Source organism: Lepus europaeus, chromosome 1 (assembly GCF_033115175.1).
Source record: "Lepus europaeus isolate LE1 chromosome 1, mLepTim1.pri, whole genome shotgun sequence".
In the NCBI taxonomy this organism is placed as follows: Eukaryota; Metazoa; Chordata; class Mammalia; order Lagomorpha; family Leporidae; genus Lepus; species Lepus europaeus.
The window spans coordinates 32,374,474-32,395,472 of NC_084827.1; the positions used below are offsets into that span (position 1 = coordinate 32,374,474).

At 37.2% G+C, this 20,999-nt stretch overlaps 1 protein-coding gene across 1 annotated transcript in view; it reads right to left on the reverse strand.

The window, feature by feature from the left end:
* Positions 1-6,184: 6,184 nt before the first annotated feature.
* CAPZA2 (capping actin protein of muscle Z-line subunit alpha 2) overlaps positions 6,185-20,999 on the reverse strand; it is a 68,392-nt gene continuing 53,577 nt past the window's right edge. The window contains exons 5-10 of the mRNA XM_062208111.1: positions 20,511-20,717; positions 18,267-18,346; positions 15,402-15,480; positions 12,597-12,668; positions 7,881-7,943; positions 6,185-7,192 (exon numbers count right to left, since the gene is read on the reverse strand). Of these exons, the coding sequence (XP_062064095.1) occupies positions 7,052-7,192; positions 7,881-7,943; positions 12,597-12,668; positions 15,402-15,480; positions 18,267-18,346; positions 20,511-20,717 (642 nt within the window). The 3' untranslated portion in view covers positions 6,185-7,051. The remainder of the gene's footprint in view (positions 7,193-7,880; positions 7,944-12,596; positions 12,669-15,401; positions 15,481-18,266; positions 18,347-20,510; positions 20,718-20,999) is intronic.

Genomic DNA, 20,999 nt, shown 5'->3' on the forward strand with positions numbered 1-20,999 from the left:
TGAGGCAGTCCTGCATATTGTACTGTTTTCAGATGCCAGTAGAAGCCCTGTTGACACTTCATTGCCTTTGGCTATGACCATACTTCAGGTTCTGTTATAGGATACCCCTCACCTCTGGCACAAAATTCTGTGCGGGGTGACAGGCAGGAGTGATTTAAAACCAAACCAAACCAAACCAAACTCAACCCAAACAGCAGTGGTTTAAACAAGATATATTTATTTCTCAACAAACGTTCAACCAGGCAGTCCAAGACTAGTAAGGCTCTTCATTAATGTCAGGAACGCAGGATCCTAAGGGTCTGCTTTTCAATTCTATTGTACTTTTTGTGTTGTAAGTGCCAGTGGACAACAGATAAATTAACCATCAGTTAAATGTTTTCCCTTTCAACTTTGCTTTGTCAGAGCATGTAGAATGTACTATGTACATAATCTACTTATGAAGTCGTGTTAATTTTCATTGCATAAATCGTGAAGGTTTGACTAAAAATTTTCAAACTATTCTGAGATTAAATTTCCTCATAAACTTCCATGGTATTATTTTATAAACACCCTTACATCTTTGATTGAATTTCAACAAGTAAGGTATGGAGCACGGGTCCAAATTAACTGCCCTCCTGCCTCCCTCCAACCCCCGACCACCAACCCACCCCTGCCGCCACCTTGTGGCTACCCTGCTCTCAACCTCATTAACAATTCATCTTTATCCTACCTATTTGAGAAATCACCTTTAAAATCAGGATTGGTACTATTTTATCAAATGCTTTAATGACATTAAGAGGATTATGTTTTAACATGTTACTGTAGTAAGTGACATTAGATTTCATAACAAGAAGCAATCAATGCAATCCACTGATACATAATATTTAGCCATACTGTAGTATTCTTTGGTTATTTGTAGTAAGAAATTTTGCTTTTAACTTTACAGGAAGACTCACCAATTTTCTTTTGCTAGTGCAATTTTCTTTTTTTTTTTTATTTGACAAGTAGAGTTGTAGACAGAGAGACAGAGAAAGGCCTTCCTTCCGTTGGTTCACTCCCCAAATGGCCGCCACGGCTGGCGCTGCGCCGATCAGAAGCCAGGAGCCAGGTGCTTCTTCCTGGTCTCCCATGCAGGTACAGGGGCACAAGCACTTGGGCCATCCTCCACTGCCCTCCCAGGCCACAGCAGAAAGCTCGACTGGAAGAGGAGCAACCGGGATTAGAACCCGGTGCCCATATGGGATGCCAACACCGCAGGCAGAGGATTAACCAAGTGAGCCACGGCGCCGGCCCCACAATTTTCATTTTAACTTATACCAATCTCATAGTTCCCATCTTTTTCTACTACCTAGAGTGACTTCTTTAACAAAAAATTATATATGAAATAATCAGTGTATGCTTAAAATGCAATTTTAAATTGAAATAAATTTTTCTTTATTATCTTTGCCTTTATTCTGATTCATTTTATATATTTTTCTTTCATGTACAGTACCAAATTTATCAGCATAATTTTTAAAATGCAAAGTAGACATTACAAAAAGAGAACATGGGAATAAACACCTATATACTTATCACCCAGCTTAATACTTACTTATAATCAAATCCCTCTGTAGTTATACCCAAACTCCTAATTCCATTCTCTTATGTTCTGCCTCATACACTATACTGATTTGGTCTATTGCATCATATTTTATCTTTACCTATATTGAAAATGATAAAATAGTCTAGATTTTTAAACTTACATTTACTGTCCTGCAGTTGCTTTGTTCTCTCAATGTTTTTACAGTGTGATACTATATGATGCTCTGAATCCTAAATTAGAAGTTGTATGTTATCCCAATGTTAAACCACAATAAGCAATTCTTTGTTGCTGGATATTTAGATTGGTTTAAGACTTTTGCCATTACAAGTCTTTGGATGGAATTTATTTTCACTTGTATTTCCTTTTTCTCCTCTGTATAGCTTCAATGCAAAGGAAAAATGAGTGCATGTGGCCAGGATTTTTTTAAACTTTTATTTATTCTGAGATGCAGAGAGACCACACACACACACACAGTAGAAGAGGGTGAGAGGGCACTGTTGGGTCACTCTGCAAATGTCTGCAATATCCAGGGCTGGTATGGGTAAGAGTCAGAAGCTGGGAACTCAATCCAGGTCCTCAGTGTAGGTGGCAGGGACCCAACCATTTGAGCCATCACCACCAGCTCCCAGGGCGCACATTAGCAGGAAGGCACTCTGATATGGGAAGTAGACATCTTGACTGCTAGGCAATACCTGCCCCAAGATTTTCTTTTGCTTGTCTGAGACACTTCCAATGTCCTGCAACACTGATCTCTTGTATTTTACTGTGCATTCTAAAGTCTTCACTAAGTGCTTAATTTATATGTAAGAGAGCTATAGCTCCTGGGTATTTATCTTTAGTTTTTTTTTTTTTGGGAGTCAGGAGAAAAATCCTTTTTCAGTCTGGAATGGAAGAGTTCCACATTAGTTTCAGACTGAGAAGCTCACAAGTTAACAAAAAAACAATGAAACCAAAGAGGAAGGAAATAACTTTCACTGTTTAGTTACCAAGATTTTTAGGGTTATCCTTACAGTGCAATAACTGTTTGGAAATTCAAAGAGATGGGCAGTTTACAAAATTTCTCTCCCAAAAGTCATCGATGTTCTAAAATATACCAATTTTGTTTCCTTAGCAATCTTCCAATCAGACTTCTCCGACCTAATGTAGTCCCACAAACTAAGGCATCAAGATTTATGTTATTAGAATGAATGGCTGACTTGGCATCTGTCATGTCTTTCTAGTCAGTGTATGTGACAAAATGTTAGTTTTCTGACAGTCACATTCCAAATAGGAACTGATATTACAATAGCACTTTTGTTAGGTTATACCAAAACTAGAGATAAAAGTACTTTAATACCTTTCTAGTCACATTATCATTTATAAGAACATTTATTAAGTCACTGATTTCATTTTGTACTATGGCACCTGTTAAAAAACAATCCAGATTTCATTTTGATCTGTGCAGCACTCTTAGACCCGTGACACTGGCATGCCAGAAACCTGTTATCTGTAGTTTGGTGCTAGCAGTTATGTGCATACTTACCAGAAATACTAGGATGGCAAGGTAGTTTAAACCTTATCCTTCCAGACTCTTCCTTGGCTTGATATCCTTTAAAGTTTCCTTAGGCATAAGTGAGGCTTAAAGTTCATGTAGTAATCAATCTTAATTATAAGTACTTTTAAAATTTTTTTAAAAGATTTATTTATTTATTTGAAAGTCAGAGTTACAGAGATAGAGAGAGAGAGAGAGAGAGAGACAGAGAGAGAATCTTCCATCTGATGGTTCACTCCCCAATTGGCTGCAACGGCTGGAGCTGTACCGATCCGAAGCCAGGAGCCAGGAGCTTCTTCTGGGTCTCCCGCACCAAGGACTTGGGCCATCCTCTACTGCTTTCCCAGGCCATAGCAGAGAGCTGGATCGGAAGAGGACCAGCCGGGACTAGAACCGGCGCCCATATGGGATACTGGCGCTTTAGGCCAGGGTGTTAACCCACTGCGCCACAGCGCAGGCCCCATAAGTACTTATTTTATACTCTATTCGTGGCACATATTCCTTAGTGGGTTCAAGGTGCACCAACCCCTCAACCTTTACAGCAGTTGATAAGCAGCCACATCCATTCTCTTGCCCTGTGCCTTACAAATTTCATCATTTTCCGCACATGTTATGATGTGAGACAGGAAAACAGTGCTATAGACCTATGATGAGTTTGTAACGTCCTCTAATAAAGTGTTTTAATCACAAAAGGGGCCACCTAAATACTTTTAACATAATCTATAGTTGTTCTTAATTATTTTCCCAAGAATTCTACTTTTGAGGGACATTTGTAATGAAACAAACAATAAAGGAAAGGTCACCTTCCCTTTATGCTCCTGCTCCAATTTTAGTTTCCAAAACCCCAAATGAGGAAAAGTCTCTTGAATATGTGTGTCACATACACACATATTACAGAAATGTACTAAACATGCGGTACATCCTGGCAGTCAGAAAAAGGTCCTCATCAGAGCCCCTACATCTTTGAGCATTTTTTGTTTCAAATCCACAGAGATGATCTTTCCATGCCTGGGCTTCACAGTTGCTCGTATTCCTCTTCTCTCTCAGCCAATCACTCTTTGGGTCACATTTGTCATTACTAACAACTTTCTCAAAATCTCAATTTTTAGCACGTAACTCTCTAATCACCACTTCCTACATTTCTAGGTCATTCCTTTCAGTCCCGTATAATCCATTGATTCTGCCATATTCTCACTATGGCTCTGCCTCTCAAGTCCTCATTTCCCGGCTTTCCCAGCTTAAATTCCACAAACCACCATACCTTTGCTTTGCTTCATGTGGTCATACACTCATGGAAAAACCACAACTTTGGTTAAATTCAATTCCTGCGCCTATGATTGCACCATGCAGCTTTTATAAGGCTGAAGAAAAACTCACTGGTTTCACTTTACATTCATCATCACTAACCTCGAGGAGGCCTTCACCGCCTAGCTATCACACTGTTTTCCAGGTCCACTCACTATCCCCTCTGTTAGCTGCTGTCTTTAACTCCTGTCCCTTATCTACAACCTACTGCCTCTTCCCAGAAACTCCCCAAATCCCTCAAGTCCAGACTTTTCTTAACAGTTTATTTCATGTTCCACAACCTCTCAGCAAACCTTGCTGATGTTTACCTTTAGGATACTTGCAGAACTCGGTGCTTCTTACCACCTCTCCAGCTACCAACTCCATCCAATCCAGCCTTTATTTTTTCCCCAAACTATTTTTCAAAGGGTTCTGTCTTTTTTTTTTTTTTTCTTAAAGATTTATTTTATTTGAAAGGCAGAGTGAGAGAGAGAGGTCTTCTTCCATCTGCGGGTTCACTCCCCAAATGGCTTAAGGAGCCGGAGCTGAGCTGATCTGAAGTCATGAGCTTCTTACAGGTCTCCCATACAGGTGCAGGGGCCCAAGGACTTGGGCCATCTTCTACTGCTTTCCCAGGCCATAGCAGAGAGCCTGATCAGAAGCAGAGCAGCCTCGAACCATGCCCATATGGGAGGCTGGCACTGCAGGCAGTGACTTTTCCCTCTATACCACAGCGCCAGGCCCTCAACCCAGCTTTCTCTCCCACCTGCATTGCTGCAACAGTTTCCTAGGTGTTTCCCTGATTGTGCCCTTGCCTCTGCTCCTCAGCCTACACAGCAGCCATTATAGTTCCTATTACAACTATATTCCTGAGCTTTATGATAATCTTGGCTTCCATTCTTCTCTCACTTTCATAAAACACTAGAGTCTCTAAAACACTAGAGTATTGTGCAACCATTATTTCAGGCTGTGTTCTTAACTACTTTTGATAAATCTTCCTTTCGCATGCAAATCACCTTAAACAGAGTTGCATGTATTTTCAAGAATGCATTCTAGGCTACAAAACAGAGCCAAAGTAATTGACCTTCATAGGATACAAAACGAAAACAGCTCAATGGACACAACTCAGTTCATCAACTACATTCTGATCTAGTGTTACCCACAGAATTATCATCAATCTTTGGAATGTGTATTAAAAAAAAAAAAAAAGCAAAAGACAATTAATGTTATCAAGTCATTTTCTTTGGGAATCTCAACATGCCAAAACTTGTATTTTAAACTAAAGAGAAAATTATTTATCCAAAGTGTCATAATTTCATATTATTTTCTCAGTGCTTTAAAGGCCAACAGTGATTTTAAAAAGAAATGAAACATGCTTTCATTAAGTTTTTAAAAATCTATACAATTCAAGCTAATGAAATATTTTATTGTACATAATAAAAGTGGTGTCTTTTTAAAAAAAACATTCTCAGGCCCAGACATCTGCAGGAATACGTGAGGAATGGATTCCACTCAAGTATAATTAGCAATACTTTACTGAATGAAACCATAACTCCACCCCCACTTCCCATAGTAAATACTAACATTCACTACAGGCTTGAAATTCCTGTAGCATCAGTAAATCTATTCTTTAAAATATTACAAACATGCTTATGATGCATAGGAAGATGAAAAAATTTAGACTGTAACGGCACACCATATGTAATCCCAGCTTTTCTAATTTACAGCCAGTTAAGAATTACAATATCCAAAGAATGTATTTTAAAATAGTATTGACTCACTGGTAAGTGATTTTTCTACTCAATAAATAGGAAAATTTGCATTTTAATGTTACATTGAATTTCAGCACTTTTCAATCCAAGAAAAAAAACTGAGACAAGATCATGAGTTTAGGATTATATATATTACAATTTGCCTTGTTATAATACATTTGTGGCTTTATGATAAAAATAACTCAGGGACATATGGAATTCAAGCTAATTTGCATAACTGTCACAAGAAAAAAGCATTAAATGCATTTCTGAAATAAGTATTTTCATTTAATTTCAGAATCTCAAAACAGCATTAGACCTTGGCCTTGTTTAAAAAAAGTTTAGTTAAACACTAAGCTAGCTAAATAACCTTCTTGAAAGGTTTAAACACAATGTATATAGAAAATGCTTTCCCGCTAATCTCGATCTTACAGAAATGGAAAAGTTGAGGGGAAAAGGTAGACAATTTCTTCAGCAGCATATATGGCTAAATCCATCAACCACCTTAAACTAGAATTTCTATTATTGACCCCATTTAAAAATAATTGGGCAAATATCAAAAATCACCCATTTCCTAAACTGAAGACAACAATTTTAGGGTTACAGTAAAATATTTTTGAAATACCTCAAAAACTAATAACCATAAACTAGAGGAATCATCTCTTCATTTTAAGAAAGGCTTAAAAGAAAGTAAAGACATAACAAAAAGTAAACTAAACCCATTTTCAACCCTCTCTGAAATGAAAAGTAATGGTTGATTAGCTAAGCTTTGTGCTCTAACCAAACTAATTAATTACAGTGATTTTAAATGGCAACAGCCCATTTGACTGGGCAGCTTGACAGTTCTGAATACTTTTGCAATAATTTTCTTTTTTTTTTTTTAAACGCAAAGACACTAAAATGATCCGGTCATGCAATGTTCATTTATGCATTCTGCATCTCTTTGCCAATCTTGTAGCTAAGGATCTTGTTCCAATCAATCTTAGTGCGTGTAACTGGCAACTGTCGACGTAAGGCTTTGAAAGTAGTGTCCGACATTGTCTGATAATTCTCACTGATGGCAGTCTATGAAAAACAGTAGTTACAAGTTTAAGGCAAATAAAAGGAACAGAACATATAAAACACATAGATATTCTCAGAAAACAACCTGAAGTAGCCAGGTTCACTGTTTTTTAAATAGTCAAACAGAAACCTCAATATAGAAACCTCAATATGATCTTAAAAAGCTGATTAAAAGAAATTAAAAGAAGATGCATATAATTGGTTTGAATAATTACATTTAATGAAATTATAAACTAAATATTTATATATCTTTCTTTTAAATCCATTTTACTATTTTCATCAGAACAAATTATGTTTTTAAAGGGTGGAAACTCATCCAATTCACAAATAAAATGCTTAAATTCAAAAGGGTTTACATGTTGATAATATAAAAACAGCAGAGCACAAAATCAAATCAGATCTAAGGAATAATACAAATGGCTTAGGGAATACCTCAATTAAAATCTCTAATTAGAAACAAACTAGTCATTAAAAATTCTGGCATATTTTGGCCAATATTCACTATTAATAAGTTATAGTATTTTTAAAATTCTAAATCTTAAATGAATTCAATTTATTTGCCATTATTTTTGACTAAACTCTTAAGTTTGCCCTTGCACTGTACTTAAAGCAAACACACATCAAAAGACTTAATATTTCAGTGCTGATTCTTAAGTGAACACAGATTATACAGTATTTTTGAAAATCATACCTGGTACTCATTTTCTGCAGCTTCTACAATTTTTATAAATTCTTTTGCTGTTTGTGCCTCATTCTGAACAGGGAAAAAATTAAATAACACAGTAATTTAAAATTAAATCTCTATTATTTCTAAACATATATAATTTATGAAATATTTTAATAAATAATGCAGATGGAAACTAAGACAAAGGGAAAAAATACTGTAAGATCAATTCTAGTTCTAAGGGAAACTAGGCAAAATGAGCAGAATGAGCCTGGTCTTAGTGTGTAACTTGTTAAGGAAAGTGAAATCCTAGTAATATACATTGCTGAAAAGTTCAATTCTAACAACATATATTTCAATATACACCTTTATGGGTAAAAAGTTAAAGACACTGATTTCTGTTTACCACCTTAACAACATAAAAAATTACCAATTTGGAAGAACACATTTTAATGTTTAAGGTGGAGGCTGGTGTGCTGCAGCAAATTTTAAAGTTTAGAATTAAGCAACACTACTTGCAAGGCTAGCATCTCATATCCAAGCGCTGGTTAGACTTGCCAAATCTGCTCCTGCTTCTAATCTAGCTCCCTACTAATGGTTGGCCAAGTACTTGTGACCTTGACACCCACATGGGAGATCGGGATGGGGTTGCAAGCTCTTGGCTAAAGCCTGTCCTAGCCCCAGCTGTTGGCAGCCATTTGGGGAGTGAACCAGTGGATGGAAGGTATCTTGCTTTCTCTTTCTTTGACTTTCAACTAAAAATATAAATAATAAAATCTTAGAAAGTTTAAGGTAGATTTACTCCACTGTTTAAGGATGTTTTTTGCAGTTTTAATAATAAAGTTAATGGAAATCTATTTTTTAAATTTTTAAAATTTATTTGAGAGGAAGTGTGACAAGAGACAGAGAGAGGGAGAGGGAGAGGGAGAGAGAGAGAGAGGGAGGGAGGGAGGGAGGGAGGGAGGACACAAGTGTGTGCAAGCTCTCATCCACTGCTTACTGCCCTAATGCCTGAGATAGCTGAGGTGGCCAGACTGAAGCGGGAAGTCAGAAACTCCATTCAGGTCTCTGCAAAGGGGCAGGTACCCAAGTATGTGAGCCATCAACCTGCTGCCTCCCAGGGTGTACATTAACAGGAATCTGGAAAGTCAGAACTTCAAGCCAGGCACTCAAAATATGGAATGCCAGTGTTCCAAGTGGCATCTTAATCACTAGGTCAAATGCTAGGCCATGGCAATCAAATTCTTAAAAGAAAACACAGTGTTGGCCGGCGCCGTGGCTTAACAGGCTAATCCTCCGCCTTGCAGCGCCGGCACACCGGGTTCTAGTCCCGGTTGGGGCGCCGGATTCTGTCCTGGTTGCCCCTCTTCCAGGCCAGCTCTCTGCTATGGCCCGGGAAGACAGTGGAGGATGGCCCAAGTGCTTGGGCCCTGCACCCGCATGGGAGACCAGGAGAAGCACCTGGCTCCTGCCATCGGATCAGCGAGATGCGCTGCCGCAGCGGCCATTGGAGGGTGAACCAACGGCAAAGAAAGACCTTTCTCTCTGTCTCTCTCACTATCCACTCTGCCTGTCAAAAACAAAACAAAACAAAACAAAACAAAAACAAAACAAAACAAAACAAAAAAACAAAAAACAAAAACCACACACAGTGTTCACATAAAATTTTCTAATATCTTACTTGGAAGAGTATGTGAATGAACTCTGTGCAGCAATAAAATCAAGCTAAAAAAATCTGTTTTTTTAAAAAAAGATTTATTGATTTATTTGAAAGTCAAGAGTTACACAGAGGGAGGAGAGGCAGAGAGAGGAGAGGTCTTCCATCTGATGGTTCACTCCCCAATTGGCTTAAATGGGGTGGAGCTGCGCTGATCTGAAGCCAGGAGCCAGGAGCTTCTTCCGGGTCTCCCACGTGGGTGCAGGGGCCCAAGGACTTGGGCTATCTTCTGCTACTTTCCCAGGCCATAGCAGAGAGCTGAATCAGAAGAGGAGCAGCTGGGTCTTGAACCGGCCCATATGGGATGCTGGCACTTCAGGCCAGGGTGCTAACCCACTGCGCCACAGCAGCGGCCCCTAAAAAAATTCTTAATTTGTGGGTCAGCATTGTGGTGTAGGTTAGGTCACCATCTGGGTGCTGGTTCCTATCCCAGCTGCTCTACTTCCAATCCAGCTCCTTGTATCCCTTCTACCCAAGAGGGAGACCTACATGTGGCCATTTGGGGAGTAAACCAATGGATGCAGATGTCTCTCTCTCTTTGTAATTGTGTCTTTCAAATAAATTAATAAATCTTTAAAAAATTTTCTTGAATTTGAAAGCTGAAAATAAAGAAAAAATGTCATTAAATCACAATCCAAATAGCTAGAGGAAAGAAACATGTATTACAGTTTAAAGGTTAGGGACAGGATCATAGACCTCAACGTAAGAACTAAACCTATAAAATTCTTTCAAGAAAACATTGGAATAAATACTTGTGATGTTGGAAAAGATAAAGGTTGAAAAAATAAATTAGACCAACCACATAAAAACTATAAAATCTTTTTTTCTGCAAATACAACTATCAAAAAAGTGAAAACAATACATAAGTAGATGAAAATCACATATCTGATACTGGACTTGTATCCAGAATATATGAACAATTACAACTCAACAATAAAAACACAAAAAATCAATTAAGTAATGGGCAAAATCTTAATAGATATTTTCCCAAAGAAGATATACAAATGGCCAATAATCACATGGAATGATATTCAACTCCATTAACTGTTAGGCAAATGTAAATAAAAACGTGGTAAGATACCACTTTCAATCCCAATGGAATGGCCATAATCAAAAAGATAGGTTTTGGCAAGGATGTGGAAAAACTAGAACCTTATATACTGGGGGACTATAAAATGGTGTAGCTGCTGTGGAACAGAATTTGGCAATTCTTCAAAGGATTAAAAACAGAGTTATTATGTAGGAAGATACTTTAAAAAGATCTTTTCAAGGTTCATCTTTTAATTCTATTTTCCATGAACTTTCCAAAGTATTCTTGTCTGCACCAAATAGAAATTAAATGTTTACATAAAAAACAGTACTCTGAGGTGGGCATTTAGCCTAGAGGTTAAGATACTCACATCTCACGATGGAGTACCTGGTTTGATTACTGGTTCTAGCTCCTGACTCCAGGTTCCTGTCACTGCAGACCTTGGGAGGTAGTGGTGATAGCTCAGTTAACTGGGTCACTGTCATCCTCATGGGAAAACTGGATTACATTCCCAGCTCCTACCTCTAGGTCTGGTGCAGAACTATTGTAGACATTTGGGGAGTGAATGGGCATGGGCGCTCTCTTTCTGTTTGCCTCTCTGCCTCTCAAAAAAATAAATAAATAAGTAAACTGCATGAATGTTCATAGAGACATAAAGAAGAAAACAAACTTTGGTCGACTGATGAATGGGTAAGTAAAATGTGATATATCCATACAATGAGTTATTTGGCAATAAAAAAGAGGTACTGATCCACACTCTAACAAGGATGAAAGCTGAAAATATGCTCAAAGAAGGCAGTCATAAAGATCACATATATTTTTATGACTCCTTTTTACAAAATGTCCAAAATGGGCAAATCCAGAGTGAGGAAGTGGATTAATGGTTGCCTAGGATGGAGAAGGTTTTAGGGCAGTAGGGCTGGGAAGAATAGGGAACTAATGTTAATAGGTGTAAGGTTTAAAGAGAATGAAAATGTTCTCAAATTAGATTGTTGTAAAGCCCTGTTAATACACTAAAAATTTAAATTTTATACTTAAGTATGTGAATCGAATGGTATATGAATTATATCTCAAAGTTGCATAAAAATGGGTACTACTTACTATCTTTAACTGAATACACTTTGAGTTTTTTATTAAAGATTTATTTATTTGAGGGACTAGTGCTGTGACTTAGCAGATAAAGCTGCTGCCTGCAGTGCCAGAATCCCATTTAGGTGCTAGTTCAAGTCCCAGCTGCTCCATTTCCAACCCAGCTCTGCTATGGCCTGGGAAATCAGTAGAAGATGGCCCAGGTTCTTGCATACTCTAGCAAGGCTCTTCCTGCCCTGGTCTAGGGAGGAGTCTAGTCAGATTGTTCAAGCAGGTCCTCCTCTGGCCTGATCGCTGGACATTTTTACCTCACAGCCATCTTATTCGTACCTAAACCTCAGATGTCCAAACTGAGCTCAAAGTATTTCCTCAGGAACACAGTTCCCCCTTCACGTATTTCTATACCTTCGTGAGGGACCTGGAAGAAGCTCCAGGCCCCTGGTTTCGGATCAGCCCAGATCTGGCTATTGCAGCCATCTGGGGAGTAAACCAGTGGATGGAAGACCTCTCTCTCTGTGTCTCTGCCTCTCTGTAACTCTGCCTTTCAAATAAATAAATCTTTAAAAAGAAAAAAAAGATTTATTTATTTGAAAGGCAGAATGGCAGAAGGAAGAAAGAGTAGGGGATGAGAGCATATTCCCATCTGTTGGATCACTCCCCAAATGCCTGCAAATTCCAGGAACTCAAGCACTTGGGCCATCATTTACTGTCTCCCAGGTGCATTAGCACTCTGATACGGGATGCAGGTGCCCCAAGTGGCGGCTTAACCTACTGCGCCTCAATGCTTGCCTCATGAATACACTTTAATTTGAAACAGAAATATCACTTAAAATGTTAACTCTAAAACTGTTCTTGTTTTATAGAAATATTAGGTTGTTTAAATTTCATTATGGAATTAATTACTTACAGACACTGTTAGGGAATCTTGTATATCTTTATGACTCACTAGCTGAACATTACCATCTTCATAATAATGAACCTATGGAAAAAGAAATAGAAGACACTACATTATAGGAATCATGAATATTCTCACGGCTTTGCCAATTACATAAAAAAGATGACTACCAATTTCCACTCTAGCCCAGAGTTCTCCGCCGAGCTCCAGACCCTGCATTACTCTAGCAAGGTTCTTCCTACCCTGGTCTAGGGAGGAGTCTAGTCAGATTGTTCAAGCAGGTCCTCCTCTGGCCTGATCGCTGGACATTTTTACCTCACAGCCATCTTATTCGTACCTAAACCTCAGATGTCCAAACTGAGCTCAAAGTATTTCCTCAGGAACACAGTTCCCCCTTCATGTATTTCTACTAACCATTTAATCCCCCAAATTCATAGGCATACATTTATTCAGCAAGTATTAATTGAATGATTACTATAAATATTTGCTACCACAGAAGGTTTTAAGGATAGAAGACTTTCAAAACGCACTGTTCCAGACTTCCTATTTCAACACAACATGGTAAGAGCTATGTATAAAGTATACTAACAATACTTGACTCTGAGTTTAAAAAAGGACCTCAAGGCCGGCGCCATGGCTCACCAGGCTAATCCTTTGCCTGTGACGCCGGCACTCAAGGTTCTAGTCCCAGTTGGGGCGCCGGTTCTGTCCTGGTTGCTCCTTTTCCAGTCCAGCTCTCTACTGTGGCCCTGGAAGGCAGTGGAGGATGGTCCAAGTGCTTGGGCCCTGCACCCACGTGGGAGACCAGGAGGAAGCGCCTAGCTCCTGGCTTCAGATCGGCACTATGCACTGGCCATGGCGGCCATCTCGGGGGTGAACCAATGGAAGGAAAACCTTTCTCTCTGTCTCTGTCTCTCTCACTGTCTAACTCTGCCTGTCAAAAAAAAAAAAAAAAAAAAAGACCTCAAAAAACAGGCAACATTGGACTTGGGCTTAGCAAAATGACCATTACAATTAAGCCAGAGAATACAGAGCAATTAAGCTTAGAGAACAGTGTAGTTCAGAAAGGACTGGAGGTACTTCTGGTTGGAAATGCATGTGGTGGGGAAGCAGACTACTAGAGAAATATACGGTAGTGGTCACATATTGTATGTTCATAAAACTATATCTGGACTATGTGGCAGGTGAGAAGTTATCACTAAACGGTCCTAGGTAGGCAAGTAACATATCCAGATTTAAATTTTTAAAAAATTACCCTTCTGATGACAATGTGAAAGATGGACCAGGGTGGTCAAAGCATCATATGCTAGGCACTAGGCTAAGTACTAAAGGTAGAACTGTGAACCATACAATCACTGTAATCAACCAGCTTTGGTCCAAGCAGAGGCATCATTTTAGAAATTGCTATAGTAACTATTCAGGTAAGAGCTGCTGAGGCCTTAAATAAATGGAAGAATAATGTTGACAATAATTGTTAATACACACTGAGCACTTTGTGTGTCTGGCTGTGTTCTCTGTTCTGTGCATTTTATTCATATTAACTAATCATTATATAATCATAGGAGCTTCTTTGTTGTTTTTAACAAACAAAAAAAATGACTTCCTAATGTCACTCAACTAGTAAATGGCAGAGCTAGGATTCAAACTCCGGCAGTCTGGTTTCAAAATCCATGCTCTTAACTGCCATTCTCTCATCCCAAAGAGACAGATACCAAGACACAGAAATAAAGGAATATAAGACTAGACAGGTATACTGAAATCAAATGACAGGACAGCAGTATCTGATTCATCTTTATTTTTTAATAGCTTTTAGCCCTCTACCTTTTCTGGCAGTTAATCAACAAATGGATTGAATAAATAAGGAAACCAAGGGAAAAAAAAAAACCTAGTCAGTACTTTCCTTTAACTTATTTAGTAATACCTGTACTTATATTCAAATGTTCTTAAGTCTACATAAACATCTGACCTTGTATTAAAAGTAAAAAAACTAGGCCGGTGCCGCGGCTCACTAGGCTAATTCTCCGCCTGAGGCACCAGCACTCTGGGTTCTAGTCCCAGTTGGGGCGCTGGTTCTGTCCTGGTTGTTCCTCTTCCAGTCCAGCTCTCTGCTGTGGCCTGGGAAGGCAGTGGAGGATGGCCCGGGTGCTTGGGCCCTGTACCCGCATGGGAGACCAGGAGGATGCACCTGGCTCCTGGCTTCGGATCAGCGCAGCGCACCGGCCGCAAGGCACTGGCCATAGCAGCCACTTGGGGGATGAACCAATGGAAAAAGGAAGACCTGTCTCTCTCTCACTAACTCTGTCAAAAAAAAAAAAAAAAAAAAAGTGAAAAAACTAACTCTGCCTTTCAAATAAAAACAAAATACATTTTTAAAAAAAGTGAACAAATTCAATTCTAGAGGGCTTTATGGAAAAGCAGATATGAATACAAGAAATGCTTAAAATATTTATTTATATATATAAACAGCATATATGCTTTAATATTACATGTCAGCCAACTTCAGCTAGTTCAGATGGCAAAAGAACATATGGGCTACTTGGAAGATGCTTGGATAGATAAACTGAATGAAGAGTGACCAAATGGTAGTGTCTACATTTAACCATATTTTGTAATCTGTCACATGTCCTTGAAGATTTTTAACTGTGGAACAAACTGCCAGGTTACTGAAGAGATTTAATACAGTACTACTTATTTATCCCATTACCCCAAAGCAAAGATCTGGAAAAGAAGTGGTATCACATACCAAGAAAATGTAAACTGATTAACTATTTCTCTGATCAGAATAATCTAGGAAATAGCAAACAAAAAAATTCATACCTGAATTTTCAAGATGCCAACCACTTGAGTGATTGAAGGTGTGACTGTAAACTTCCACTCTGACCTCCAACGACCATTCCTTAAAAATAAAAACAGCAGCTGTAAATAAGGTAGGGAAAATAATTTGAATCAATTTTAAGTTTTAGATGTAATGTTAATTCTACAGTATGAGAGAATGTAGGGGGTAGATGCTGGACATTCACTCATTTTTTAACCCCTGAAATATTCAAAAGGAACAAAAGTTAATTTCAGTTGTAAGACATATTTAATTTAACATTTACTTTACTGAGAGGACCTATATGAAGTATGTCAGCTTCAGAATTCTGAAGCTAAGACACAATTCAATGTAAAATCACACAAGATACTTCTTGGAGAAAAATTTAAGCTATTCTTTAATTGGATCCCTCTAACAGTAAACTGAATAAATGTTCAGATTATCAGCCTTTCACAGAACAGTTTATTATTTACTGAATGATACAAAGTATCAAATAATTTTAAAATGCCTAGCAAATGCTATATAATACTCTTAAGTAGGATTTGATATCTGTAAATAAAAGGTTATAGTTAAAAATATCAGATTATTTTTCCCTTTTCCAGTTTTAGGGTTAATGTTTTTACACAAAAGGTACATCTTTCTCCCCACTTCTGAAATGATTTCTGTATGCTAATGAATACATATTCATGGTAGAAAAGAGAGATGTTCATTTTTCTTGTCCAGTGAATCTCATTCTATTTTTCGGACACCTTTTCACGTCTATTAGTTCTTTGCATACTTAAGACAGTCAATCTGATAATGCAAATTTATACCTGTTTGTTCTTTCTAAATAGTATGTATTTATAAAATAGTCACATGGCTAATGGATTACCATACCGATTTTGTTTGTAAAATTATTTCTGGCTTCTTTTCAATATTCTTAACAATTTAAATGGTAATATTCTTGTACCTGAAGTTAATATCTAACATTTGAGGAATATTATATGTTCTATAAAATAAAAAATTTAATTTTACAACATGTCTTGATTTTCAGCAACTCATCCAAGATTATTCAAAGTAGTTTGGGTGACAAAGGTCTATTCATTTTTGTTTCATGATTCCCAAGGAAGTTATTTCTTTTACTTAGGTTTTAGTACCAAGAAATTAGTGAGTTCTAAATAGGATCTTATGAATATACCACCATATTATATTTTCATATTACATATGAATATAACCATTATTACATATGAATATATAACCATTGATTTTGTAAGCAAAAAAAGGGAATTTCAAACAAAGTAATGGTACTAATTTGGAATTATTTCAAAAGATTCTTCCAAAAGCATTACTATAGTACTAGTAAATGACACTAAATAGATAGCATCCTTTCATCAATGGAGAAAATAGCCAAGATGTCCTATTATAATCACAAATATGTTTGCAATTAATTTTTATTAGCTCTAATTACAAATATTCAACATTTACTAATATTTATAATTAAATAGTAATATCTATAATTACATATAAATTAATATTTACAATTAAATTTTCAACAAACGTTTATTCCCCTATGTACTGGGGAAACGGAAAAGAAAGGTCTCTAGTGAAATCTAAAGAACACTCAAGATAAGTGTCTTCTGATGTGAACTCAAGTGTATCAACAAGTGTATCAATTACATCAAGATAGTCATGGAAAAACAGAAATGAAAAATAAATATTTTTACTAGAAAGTGAAAATAAAATTTTAAATTTAGTGATACAATGGTCATATTGGTGGTTTAAAAAAAATGCCAGTATGTAAAGCAAAAGAGTTGAGAAAACAAAATTCAAGGACAAAATTTTCCTCATTTTATCTATCCTAAAGTTCAAAGGAATTATAACTGCTAATATAATTCCTAATTAGTAATTCACTAAAACGTCTCCAGTATATTTTAAAGTAATATTTAATAAAAAGAAATTTTCGGGGCTGGAGCTATGGCGTAGTAGTTGAGGCCACTGTCTACAGTTTGGGTCCCATCTGTTCCATTTCCGATCCAGCTCTCTGCTACGGCCTGGGTAGGCAGTGGAGGACTGTCCAAGTCTTTGGGCCCCTGTACCCACGTGGGAAATGCAGAAGAGACTCCTGGATCCTGGCTTCAGATCAGCCCAGTACCGGCCACTGTGGCCATCTGGTGAGTGAACCAGAGGATGGAAGACCTCTCTCTCTCTGCGGCTCTGCCTTTCAAATAAATAATTAGATCTTTAAAAAACAATAAAAAGAAATAAAATTTTCCTTTAAAGGTAGTTCAACCACAAAATATTGGTTTTATTGTATATTTCTTCACACAAATAGCATAAACTAATAATAATTTTATGAAGATTTGTTGGCACAGAACTGTGGTAGATTAATGTTAAAAATTTTTAGATCTCAAATAGAGAAACAATATATAGTTTCTTAATATATAAAGTCTACAAAAGTAACTTTGTACATCAGAATCTGTAGGAAACTCTATAGGAAACTTTAACTTGTCCTTAAAGTGTATATGCTCTTAATGGAATTGATTTTCCTCCAGTTATGAAGGCTCTGCACTCTTTAATTACTCTTAGTAATCTTGCACTTACTTCTGAGAAGGGTAAGCAGTGGAACATTAGGCCAGGGACCAACTGGTCCACAGGGGTTACTGATCCCTCATACTCTTCATTGAATGTCAACAGACTTACAGCTATCTTTAATGATTAGGCCGACTATGGCACAAATTCCTTTCTTACATCAAAATTTGAAGTTTTATAACCCGTTTAGATTGATGTAGTCAATCACTCACAAACAAGGTAGAGCTCCCACCACTAACACAGAACTACAAAAAAAATATACACAGTGTCAAAATTCCTCAGTACACAACATCTTAACTTACCAAAAGTTTTTTGCTTGGAACTGATGGCTTTCTATGCATGCAATAATGGTTTGCTGTCCATCAATTTTTTTACCATATACCTTATTGGCAAAGAAAAAAGGAGCAAGATTGAATTTAGGAACATAGAACATCCAACTTTAAACATCTTTAAAATACTTATATATACCACTTTCGCAGAAACACATAAAAGATACAAAACAAGTCCACATTCCAATATTATAACTACAAAGGAAAGTTCTCAAATTTATATACTTAAACTAATAGGAAATAGGTAATAAAAGCCTTCCAATTAATAAATTATAATTTATTGAGTAAAAATTATGTACTCTAAATATTCATAAACATCCTAGATGTATCATGTTTTCATTTCAATCACAGGTCATGGTAAGTAGAAAATTTGTTTTAAACATATACCAACTTAACCATCTTTGCAAGTAAAAACTTACTTGTGATTATTTTTTTCACTTTACAATCTTAATGGCTGTCATTTCTCTAGTCTTTTCAAGAAATTAATTTTGAGATTTGAAAGACAAAGAGAAATAGCGAGCAAGAGCAAGAGAGCATGTGTTCCTATCCACTGGTTCACTCCCAAATACCCACAACAGGAGGAGCTAGGCCAGGTCAAAGCCAGGAGCCTAAACTTAATCCAAGTGTCCCACATGGGTGGCAAGGAACCAATCACTTGAGCTATCATGTGCTGCCCATCAGGGTGTGCATTAACAGGAAGATGGACTGAGGAGCATAGCTGGGATTCAAACCTAATAGACACCCCAATATGGGATGTGGGTGTCCCAAGCCATATCTTAACACACTATGCCAAATCCCTACCCCTCCAGTCATTTTTAAAAGTACCAGAATAAGAGTGAGAAAGTTGATTTATTTATAAACTGAGAAAGGTCATTATGAGAATATCCACAATGTATGAAAATATTTCATCTCTTGCCTACTGCTTTAAAAGTAATAAAAAAAAATTTGCTTCTCTCAATTCCCCCCAGAACCACTCTCTTACTCGTTGAGATATTCTTCCAAAATAATCCTAGTCAACTAGTTATAATTCAAAGTATTTGTAATACATTTTAGGTTATGTTATATTATTATTAAATTATTTAGAGATTTTTAGCAGGCCACATCAATTTCTTAAACAGGAAATCTCTAAAAAAGGGAGTACTAGTGGATACATTGGTAGTTATGTTGGAAAGCAGGTATGAACTAGGACATATATATGGTCACTGGTTGGAGAGGTAAGCACAGATCAAGGTTACAGAGGGCCTTGTAAGCCAAGTTCAAAAGTCCAGCCTATATCCTAAGTACAAAGGGAAATCTTTAAAGGATTGCAAATAGGGGATTTTCCTGATCTCATTTGCATTCCAAAAGACAACTCTGGCTACGGAGAAGATCACTGGAGCATAAACTCAGGGTGTTATTATGCCTCTCTGAGTACTTATGAAAGTAAAAAAAAAAAAAAAAAGCACTGCACTTATACTATATTTCATCCTGAAAATATAAAAATATGTTAAATCTATGAAAGAACCATATTTTAAGATACATAAGAAATCTCACTATAAAACACATAAGGAAATGATTCCATATCCAAATAATTTTATTTTCTCTGAACTTTTTTTTTTTTAAAGATTTTATTTATTTATTTGAGAGATAGAGTTACAGACAGGGAGAGACAGAAAGGTCTTCCCTCTGTTGGTTCACTCCCCAGTGGCCAAAGCCAGGAGCCAGGTGCTTCCTCCTGGTCTCCCATGTGGGTGCAGGGGCCCAAGGATTTGGGCCATCTTCCACTGCTGTCCTAGGCCGCTGCAGAGCTGGATTGGAAGAGGAGCAGCTGGGACTAGAACCGGTGTCCATATGGGATGCCGGCGCCGCAGGCAGAGGATTAACCTACTGCACCATGGCTCCAGCCCCTTCTCTGAACTTTATGTAATCTAGTAAGAAATCTTAAGTTATGAACATAAGATTAAAGACTCTCATCACAACTTGCACCTCAAACCAAATTAATTAATTCCTACTTGGATTTAATTAGAGGTACACCCATTTCCTCACTTTGGGCTATTGTAAGATATTTATTTACTATTCTGACTTCTTTGAAAAAAATAGTAAACATTTTTAGAAGTATTTACTTCTTGGTAAAAAGACTGACAAGTTATAAAATATCAGTTCTGTAAGTTATTGTAAATTTCTAGAGATCATAAATACATTTGCCTAAGACATAGAAGTCGCCCGTCAATGACTTACAGTGCAGACCCCATTCGGATAATGTTCTTTTACATAAGCACGAAGAGCAGTTTCTACTGAACTTCTCCACGATTCAATCGCATTTTCTGCTTCATAGGGTCTTGGATCAGTTGCTTCCTTTCTCAAGTGATCAAATTTGAAACAAATTCTGTTTTTTGGATCCAAAAACTTTCCATTCCCCAAGTCGCCATGTTCTGTTATCAATACCTTCAATGATGGAATGAATTTAGGAAAAGTATTTAAAACAGCAGTTAAGTACTAATACATATTAATACACTCTTATTAAGCTTTTTCCTTAAAACTGTAACACAACTCTATTCCAAGCAAGTGGCTTTGCTAACATGGTGCAACTATACTTCAGATGAGTAGAGGATAAAGACAATGCGGCCAGCTCATTGAATGCAGGTCAGATTTTCACCCATTGCAACTTTTGCCTATTCAATGAAAAAAAAAAAAAATGCACCCTCTAACCCACTGCTGGAATTGGTT